At 45.8% G+C, this 10,026-nt stretch overlaps 2 protein-coding genes across 2 annotated transcripts; both read left to right on the forward strand.

Moving 5' to 3' along the window:
- Positions 1–245: 245 nt before the first annotated feature.
- On the forward strand, positions 246–813 carry LOC102865678 (60S ribosomal protein L18-like). Its single transcript, XM_006903265.1, is given in 3 exon segments — positions 246–281; positions 335–755; positions 758–813. Coding segments are annotated over 3 exon segments (513 nt in total).
- A 4,240-nt stretch (positions 814–5,053) lies between these two features.
- Positions 5,054–9,559, forward strand: RIPK3 (receptor-interacting serine-threonine kinase 3). Its single transcript, XM_006903266.1, has 10 exons — positions 5,054–5,059; positions 5,864–5,955; positions 6,159–6,299; positions 6,393–6,702; positions 7,113–7,258; positions 7,383–7,429; positions 7,659–7,826; positions 7,949–8,016; positions 8,251–8,448; positions 9,425–9,559. Exons 1-10 carry the CDS (start codon positions 5,054–5,056, stop codon positions 9,557–9,559), a joined length of 1,311 nt encoding a protein of 436 aa, XP_006903328.1.
- The last annotated feature ends 467 nt before the right edge of the window (positions 9,560–10,026 follow it).

Here is a 10,026-nt window from a genome sequence, read left to right on the forward strand (position 1 = left end):
CAAGTATAGGTTCCACATAAGCACAATCAAATGTTCTGGGATTCCCATTCTTCTCATAGACAGCCATAGCTTGTTGTGATCCAAACAGTATCAAATATTTTTGTTTGTAGACTATGCCTATGTCAACTGGTCTTGATGTCAACAAAGACTATGGTCTCTGGATGTAAAACTAACAACTCATTCTCTCAGGATGTTTTTTAGAAGAATCTTTTGGGTTCCTTCTTTCTGGACCTGTAGTCGCCATCATGGGAGTTGACATCCACCACAACAAGGACAGAAAGGTCCAGCACAAGGAGTCCACAGCCAGGACATCTACCTCTGGCTGTTGGTCAAGCTCTACAGGTTCCTGGTCAGACAGACCAACTCCACCTTCAACCAGGTTGTGCTGAAGAGGCTGTTTATGAGCTGCACCAACCAGCCACTACTGTCCCTTTCTCAGATGACCTGAAAGATGAAGCTTCCTGGCCGAGAAAACAAGACGGCTGTGGTGGTTGGGATTATAACAGATGACGTGAGTGTTCCGGAGGTGCCCAGGCTGAAGGTGTGTGCTCTGCGTGTGAGGAGCCAGGCCTGGAGCCGCATCCTCAGGGCTGGAGGCAAGATCCTCACCTTCGACCAGCTGGCCCTGGACTCACCCAAGGGCTGCAGCGCCGTGCTGCTGTCAGGGCCGTGCAAGGGCCGAGAGGTGTACAGGCATTTCGGCAAGGCGCCAGGCACCCCACACAGCCACACCAAACCCTACATCCACTTCAAGGGTGGAAGTTCGAGCGTGTCCGAGGCTGAAGAGCCAGCCACGTCTACAATAAGAACTAATCCAGATCCTGCCCTGTTATTAAAGTCATATTGGGTGTTCCTGGAAAAAAATAATCTTTTAAGGTTTTGGTAGAGAAGAACTCTGGAATACATGTCTTCAGATGAGAAAAAGTGTTTGTTTAAGCATCTTTGATGCTTATTTAGGTCACTTCCTCATCTATACCACAAACCACAGCTGTGGAACACACCCTTTTTCACTTAAAACCTAGACTACATTACACAAATTCTCTATCTAGTTCCGTTATCAAAGGTGAATCAATCTAACACTTTCAAAATCAACTTCCTTAAAAACTAATGAAAAGATTAAAGAAGATCCCAGCACACAAACTCACTCACTGTCTCTCTCTCTCTCTCTCTCCCTCTCTCTCCAAATAGGGATATGGAAATCTTTAAAAACAAATAGACCTGAAAAAAACAAAGTAAACTAACATAAGAGACTCTGAGAAGTTTTTTTGGGGGGGCCTTTTCCACAAAGCTATTTAATGATAGCCTAGTTCTCAAAAGAATCCTAAGTTACACAAATGGTTTGTACTGACTATAAACCATTTATCCAAAGGCTAGTGGTTCAAACCTATCCTGCAGTGCCAAGAAAGAAAGGCTGGCAACCTGTCTCCATAAAGATTATAACCAAAAAATCCTCTCTGAAGAGTTTGGTTCTACTGGATTGCTTTGAGTGGACTCAGGACTCCCTGTTAAGGCAGGTTTGTTTTGGTTTGCCCAAAGCAACAAAAAAAAACGTTCTAGCTCATTTGCCTGAAATTATACCCTTTTCCCCTCTGGTGAATGTTTGTTTTTTCCAGTAGCTGGGAACAGAGATAAGGATTTCCCCGATGGTCCAGGATGGTATTATCTCAGTAGGAGGGATTTGCACTATCATTGTAAAAAACAGTTTCTTATCACTTTATGCCCAGTTTTTCCATCCAGATGGTAAATGATGCCATTTTATTTCTTCATCTGCAAGGCTAGGACAAGATGTCCAGCTTCACAGGATTATGAGAACTTACTGAGAAAAAATGGTAATGATATTGGCAATAAGAATGGTAATGATATTGGCAGCAACAAATGATATTTGAACTTAGTTCAAATTAGTCACCTTTCCCACTCCACTGTAAACTTTGTACTTTCACTTACAATATCCTCTGATTTAAACCACCTCTCATGTTAATGTATGATGAGAGCCTACTCATTTGTTAACTCCAAGGGCTAACTTCAAACAAGTATCAAAGATAATACCAACAGGCCTACTCATAGTTGCAAGAAATCAAGAAGGAACAGAGAAGACAATCTCTGGTTAGAGTATTGGAAGGTAGAACAAGGAAGTTGCTACTGCTCTGGGAGCTCTGGGAGCTGTTAATTTCTAGGGAGCTCTAGTGGCCTAGTGGGTAAGGAGTTGCACTGCCAACCCAAAGGCAAGCAGTTCAAATCCACTGCAGGAAAGAGAGAAGACTTTCAATGAAATAAACTGATACAGTATCTGTGGCAACCGATTCAAGTGAGTCAAGGATAATAAGGATGTGCAGGATAGCATAGACTTCAAATCTGTTCATAGGGTCGCTATGAATCATGCTCGATATGACAACACTTAATAACAACCACCCCCAGAACTCCCTATTATAAATATGTTTTTATATATTATAGATAAACATATCTTATATGTTGATATGCTTTTATATGTTGCTATTGATTGTCATCGAGTCAAGCACAACTCGTAGAGGCTCTATGAACAAAAGGCCTGATGCTTTTCTGTAACTATTGTCACTTATCAAAATTCATAGAGTTTCCAGAGGCAAGTTGTTTAGGAAGTTGATGCCACTCCTGCTTCCAAATCTGTCTTAAACTGGGAGCTCAAGTAAACACTGTCCACTATGGGTAACCGTTATGGCATTTGATACCCCAATGGCACAAGTTTCAGCATCACAGCAACCCCAGGTTACTGGTCAGCATACTTACAGAAGATATTATAGATAAATATATCGCGTAGCTTAAAATCTGAAAAGGTGTGTGTCAGGATTGTACCCTTTCATCGTAGTTATTCTATAGTCAAGAAATTAAATTATTTCCTGCATTGGGCAAATCTGCTGGTACAAATGGCCTCTTTAAAGTATTGTAAAACAAAGATGTTGTTTAAAGAATTAAGGTGCACCTGACCCAACCGGTGTTATTTTCAGTCCCCTCACATACAGGTGTAAACTGGACAACTGATAAAGGAAACTGAAGAGATATTAATACATGTGAATTATGGTGTTAGTGGAGAATATCAAATATACCAGAGATTCATTCCCAGGGGAGAAAATCTGTAGAAGTGTAATCTAAGAATGATTTTTGGAAGCAAAGATGTTGAAATTTAATCTCATATATTCTGGAAATGTTATGAGGAGGGACTAGTCCCTAGAGAAGAACATCTTCCTTGGTAAACTAGAGGATCAGTAAAAAAGAGGAAGACTCTCAATGAAATGGACGGACACAATGACCCAATAATGGGCTCCAACATGGCAGCAACTGTGGAGAGGGGATAGGCCACAGTATTCCATTCTGTGAATTGAGGTGTAACTGTAACATCCACTGTAGATTCTGAAGACTTCATATGAAAGAGAATACAAAATGTCCTATTAAATTTTTTTAATAACCTTGAAATTATAATATTGTTAAATACTAAGGTGGTGGTTGTTAGGTGCCATCAAGTTGATTACAACTCATAGTGACGCTATGAACAACAGATCTGAACCCTGTTCTATCCTGTGCCATCCTCACACTTCTGACACACAAGCGCCCCTTGCAGCAGTGACCATATCAACACACCTGGTTGAGGGTCTTCCTCTCCTTTGTGGACCCTCCACCCTTCCCAGCATCATGTCCCTCTCCAAGGATTAGCCCTTCCTAGCAATATGCCCGAAGTGTATGAGGCAAAGCCTCATCATTCTTGCCTCCCAAGAGCACTCTGGCTGTACCCTTTCCAAGACATATCTCTTTGTTCTTTTGGCCGTCCATGGGATATTCAGTACTCTTCTCCAACTCCACCAAAGGCATCAATTCTTCTGTCATCCTTAGTTGTCCAACTCTAATATGCATAGATGATGAGAAAGACTATGACCTGAATCAGATGCACTTTGGTCAATTGAAACAAATCTGTTAATTTGTTTCAGTTAGGTGCAGCCTTGGATGCACTTACCAGTCTATGCCAGGATATTTGGAGGGCGGTTGTCTGGCCAACAAATTGGAAGAGGTCCATATTAGTTCCCATTCCCAAGAATCCAAATGAACGTGGAAACTATCAAACAATATCTTTGATATCACATGCAAGCAAAATACTGTTGAAGATCATTAAAAAATGGCTAGAACAGTACTTAGATAGGGAACTGCCAGAAATTCAAGCAGGGTTTAGAAGAGGCAGTGGCAACAGGAATATTATTGCTGATGTCAGATGGATCCTGGCTGAAAGTAATGAATACCAGAAGAATGTCTATTTGTGCTTTATTGACTTTCAAAGGCATTTGACTGGGTGGATCATAACAAATTGTGGCTGACATTGAGAAGAAATATTAAGATAAGTAGCATAATTAAAATTAATGTCACTTGTTCTTTTCTCCTTATTATAATGTGGCAACCAGAAACTTTAAAACTATTTTTGTGGCAGTATTACATTTCTACTGGACAACATGGACCTAGAACAGCCTCACCACCCTAGTCAATTATCTAGTATCTCTTTCTAGTCATCCCCTACCTTCACTCCCATAACAGAAAACCCACTACTATCAAGTTGTTTACAATGCATGGTGACCCTCCATTGTGTTTTAGAAGCTATAAATCTTTACAGGAGGAGATTATCTCATCTTTTTCCCTTAGAGCAGCTGGTAGAGTCAAACCACCCAACCTTCTGTTAACAACCTAACACATAAAGCACTGTCCCACCAGGACTCTTCCCCCGCAACTCTCAGCCCCTGTAATAACGGATCTGCTTTTGTCTCTATGGTTTTATTTTTTTTCTGTAATTCATTAAATGGCTCATACAGTACATAGTATTCTATATCTAGATTCTTTCACTAGGCTTTTGAAGTTTATCCTGAACAGTGTATGTGTTGTTCTTTCCATTTCTTCTTATTGTTGCATAGTATTCCTTTTGTCTATCCTAATCCTTAAACCTGCACAAGCTCCTGAATTCTCAAAGGTCCAACTCCAGAAAATTTGTTTATCAGGATCATGACATTAGTCAATGTACTCACATGGTGGAACTGACATCAGGATGGCGGTAGGGAACTCTGAGGTGTTTCCACTGCAGTGGACAATGCAACACCTGTAACTCTTCAGCTGGACAACAAAGCCCTGGGGGTGGGTCTTCATCTTGCTGACTCCAGGTGCTCCAGTGTATGGGACAGACTAGTGAACAATTTCAAGGTCTTTTTTAGCAACAGCAGCTCCCAGGAACAGAGTAGGAACCAAGTAATACCCTAAAGGCTATGGGGAAAGAAAATGATTTGATGATTAAAAGGCAGGCTCCAGGGCCTGTTTTATGTTGATTTAGCCAAGATACTTAAATTATCAGTAGCAAGGGATATGTGCAGCATGACTCCCTTAAAGGTTGATATGAGATTTAAGTAAATCAGTATTGTATTTGGCACATGATAAGCATTATACAAGTATTGCGTATGATCTTAGAGCAGCGATAGAAAGAGCTCACAAAACTGGTCTTTAAAACTTTCTCTTAAAAACCCCCTAGAAGGTCTGACAGGTGATAGATGGGGGTTGTATGGGAGAAATGAGAGACAGAGGCTGTAGAACTGGACCGACTGCGGGTCCTGGATGGTGTGGATTCCTTTCCTAGCACCCGAAATGCTCAGTTTACACGTACCCTCGACATGGTGCAAGGCGATGCTGAAGAAAATGCAAAGAGAGGAAAGTGCTGGCTTTCGGTTCTGCTCCACCCTAGGGGCGGGGGCTGTGGGGGCGTGGGCTTCTTACAAGGAAGTTGTTTCGTCACTTGATGTTGGGGATCGACGGGGATACGCAATCCCAGACCTAGACACCCAGCCCCTCCTTCTCTTGCCGCTTGCAGCCGCCCCGCAAAAGTCACACCAATAGAAACTCACGGTTTATTTCCTTCCGGAAGCTTCTGGCACCCTCCAGTCTGATGTCCTCCAACTTATGGTGAGCTGGGGAGTCGGGAGTGGAATCTGAAGCCTCTGACACTCCAACAGGGTGCACTGTGGACAGGCGGACAGGCGCTGCCCAGTGCTCAGGCCGCGGGGACACAGGGGTGCACGGAAGGTGCTGATTCAGGGAATGGGGGAAGCAGCTCTGAAGAGGGGCCATAGGCAGCTGGTGGATGAGGGATGAAGTCCGTTTTTCAGGCCCAGCGGCAACCTAGCACCTCTTCTGCCCGTCGAGGAACTGGAGAACCGGAAGTTTGTTGGCCAAGGCGGATTCGGCACTGTGTTCCGGGCCCATCATAAGAAATGGGGCATCGATTTAGCGGTCAAGATTGTGAACTCGTGAGTGGCCTGTGACTCTGCTGGGGCCTGCATAGGGAGGGAGGGGATCTCAGGGCCCCTGCAGGTCTTCTAAAGCCCTCTCCTGACTTGCAGAAAGACGCTTTCCCGGGAGGTGAAGGCCATGGCACATCTGCGCAACTCCTATGTGCTGCTGCTCCTAGGAGTCACTGAGAAACTGGACTGGGACGGGGTGTCAGGGCCAGCTTTGGTGGCTCCATTCATGGAGAATGGCTCCCTGTCTGGGCTGCTGCAACCTCATTGCCCTCAACCCTGGCCACTTTTATGCCGCCTCCTGCATCAGATTGTGCTGGGGATGTGTTACCTGCACAGCCTGAACCCGGTACTGCTACACCGAGACCTCAAGCCCTCCAATGTCCTGCTGGACCAAGAGCTGCACGTCAAGGTCAGCCCATTCATACACCAACCCCCATGGAGCCTCTAACAGAGGCTCTGCCCAGTCTTGTCCTGTTGGATATCCTTAGCCTCTAGTTCCAGGATTGTAAAGGAACCAAGACTCACTCAGAACCTTCAGCTCATTCTCTACTAAGAGGCAAAATAAAACCCAGCCACCACCATCAATTCCACAAGCTCATCCAACCAGGCTCTCCAAAGAGCTGTAACCAACGTAGCCCAGGAGACTCTGGCCTTTACCCAGCCTCACTGAGGAGGAAACCCCAGGACCCCTGACACTCATTCCCTCCCTCCTTCGAATCCCCTTTGTAAGGCTAGAGCCTCCTCTGCTAGGAGGAAGGGCACTTCTGGAGGCTGCCTGGCCCCTTTCTGTAACTCCTTCATCTTCCTTCTTTTTTGCAGCTAGCAGATTTTGGCTTGTCAACATTTCAAGGAGAGTCACTGTCAAGGGCAGGGTCCAGTGAGCCAGGAGGCACCCTAAACTACTTGGCTCCAGAGCTGCTGGCTGATGTAAACCAGAGGGCCTCACTGAGCAGTGATGTCTACAGGTGAGATGCCCACCTCAAACACACATCCCAAGTCTCTGCACCTCTCTGGACCTTTCTAAAGGATGTGTGCTATTTGAATAGAGTCGAGTTGCCATTGTTTACCTCAACTTTTTGTTTCCTACAGCTTCGGGATCTTAATGTGGGCAGTGATAGCAGGAAGAGAAGCTGAGAGTAAGACTCTAGGAGGAGCCTGGGATCCATAGGCCAGGGACCCTCTCACTACAAGCCCCAGCCTCCAAACTAACCCTTGCCCCAACCACCACTTCCTGCTTGTCTATTCAGACTGCCCTACTCCGCCTTCACCACTCCTTAGACCATATTCTCTGCCCCTTTCCATATTGCAGAGGTTTCAGCTACTATCTTGAATGCCTTCTCTTTCCTTCCACTGTCAAACTCCTAGTCAAGGTTCAGACATCTCTGCTAAAGATGGCAATACATGATAATCAGGTCCGGCCCCCTCTGTTGGAACTGCCAGAACCTGGGCCCAACACTCCAGGCTTGGAAGGGCTAAAGAAGCTAATGCAGCTCTGTTGGAGTCATAAACCCGAAGACAGGCCCTGTTTTCAGGGTGAGTTGGTCATTTGACAGACAGCTGGACCAGACCTGGGTCTGTCAGCCAAGGGCTGTCAGCCAAGAGCTTTATCCATGAGGAAATGAATTCACCTGCACCCAACTGTGTTGTCTTTCCAGACTGTCAATCAGAAACCTCCAGTGCCTTGTCTCAGGTGCAGAACAAGGTGGATGATGCAGTCATCATGGTGAGCTCCTGCCACTACATACTGGTCAGTGAGAGCACAGCATGGCTCTCCTAACCACCCCAGAAGTCCTCACTGATCACTGTTACGAATGCCTTTACCCTCTCCACTCCCCACCAACCCCTAAGTTCCCAAGCAGTAAGCAGATATAATCCAAAAGACCCAGGATTGTGTCCCACCGTTACTGAACTCTGGCTTTCTCACCTCCATACCTAGCAACTCATCCTGTCCCTACAGGTAAAGAAGTTTCTTTCTGAGCACAAGGGAAGTGATAGAAGGGCGTCTAACTCAGGAAGGACTGAAATGGACGCCCTGTGCTACTGGAATGATTCTGTGCTTTCCAAGAGCCTGAACAGCCTGCACCTGGAGGAAGACCGAAGCCCTATTCCTGAAAAATACAAGAGTCTTGCTGAGAAGACCAAGCAGGGAGAGCAGGTTCAGGATACCAAGATAGCAGCAGCAGCAGCTTCAACTGCCCAACTTCCCAAAACTTCAGAGCCCTCGCCTATCAGGACCCAAATGCCCAACGCCCACTCTGCTTGGGCCTCAAGTCCTGGGACGCAATGGTATCAGGTAACTATTGTTGAGACTAGGGGATGGGTTACAGTGTCTTATGAATCCTGTCTTTTTGCCGTGGAAAACTTGAGGCTGATAAAGTGTGCAGTAGTGAAGCCAGGTCCCTGGACTAGAAGCCTGAGAATTCTGTGTTTGTTTGCAGGGAGTTCATACAAATGGCATGAGCTGGTCCCCCTGGGGCCCAGACCCAAATCCAATATCAGGTACCTACTTCCTACCCTTCCTCCTCCCTGTGTAATTATACCAGCTTCTTCCTCAAACCTGTAGGCTCAGATACGTTGGAGGGGGGGAGGAGGAGATATTAGAGATCATATAATTCAACTTCTTTTAATAAATGGAGAAACTGACACACACACCCCCATGGGGAGAATCATGCTGAGATGCCATGTTGTTGTTATGTGCCATCAAGTCACCTGCTGCTCATAGCAACCCTTTGTACAATAGCTCTGAACCCTGTCCCATGCTGAGCCAGTCTCACTGACTCCAACACATCCACACCCATTACCCTAGTTACTGTGTAAATTCTTGCAAGGCCTAGTCTTCTGACTTCCCACTCCCCCCTACCTGCTCTGTGAGCCCCTCTGGATTCCATTGTTGCTCTATTAATTCAGACAACTTCTTGAGTGAAAGAAGCACAAGTACCAGTGTCTCAAATATCAGTTATCACTGTTCTTAGGTCTCTGTAAAATAGTTCTAGTGGGGCAGCCTGACTCTGAGAAGGCCAGACTCAATACTTGCATTACCCAAGAATGAACACAAGGTGCCGCTGCCTCTCTTAATTTAACTCCTGATTTCTTTTAAAGGCCCGCGATCTATTGTCCTCCATGGGTGCCAGGATGTGCAGATTGGAAACAATAACAACATGACCATAACTAAAAGGCCTGCCCAGCTCACAAAGCGTCCGGCACCTCCTGGCTTGGGCAGGGGCTGGCAGAAACCCCCAGGAGTAGGTTCCAAAGAAGGACCCTGAAGAGCGTGAAGCCTGAAATAGATCATGGGCTGATATAACTGTGGGGCAGTTGGACTAGTGTGAACGGAAGCGCCTTCTAGGCTGTCACTTGCTGCCTCGTGTAGCCACCACTTTCCTGGAATACCAACGATCTGTGCACAAACTGACGTAAATTGTCCCCAGAAAGAACAATGGCAATAAATGTGGTGGATTTTAACTAAAGCAGGAAACTTGAAGCTGATGTGTTCACAAGGGGAGAGGAGATAGTGATGGTGGGTAATTAACCTGGCAGCTAGAGAGGGGGAGGTGGCATTGCTGCCAAAGCCGGAAACCAGGACGATGGGGGCTGCCAGCAGTATGGTCCCCGAGGTCAGGGACCAGACAGCCAGCAGGAAGGAATCTTAAAGGCCTGGCTCCCCAGGCACTCTAATCTCAGGGAGGAGTGTTTCCTCTGGAGCCAGGGGACTGCCACTCCACCCTAAGCTTTA

Source organism: Elephantulus edwardii, unplaced genomic scaffold, assembly GCF_000299155.1.
Source record: "Elephantulus edwardii isolate Elephantulus edwardi_28Jun2011 unplaced genomic scaffold, EleEdw1.0 scaffold00550, whole genome shotgun sequence".
Lineage (NCBI taxonomy): Eukaryota > Metazoa > Chordata > Mammalia > Macroscelidea > Macroscelididae > Elephantulus > Elephantulus edwardii.

What these genes read in the sequence shown, in the direction of transcription:
- RIPK3 (XM_006903266.1), top strand. An exon ending in GCGGTCAAGATTGTGAACTC is followed by an intron (nt 6,300 to 6,392) that starts GTGAGTGGCCTG and finishes CCTGACTTGCAG; the next exon opens with AAAGACGCTTTCCCGGGAGG. An exon ending in ACCAAGAGCTGCACGTCAAG is followed by an intron (nt 6,703 to 7,112) that starts GTCAGCCCATTC and finishes TCTTTTTTGCAG; the next exon opens with CTAGCAGATTTTGGCTTGTC.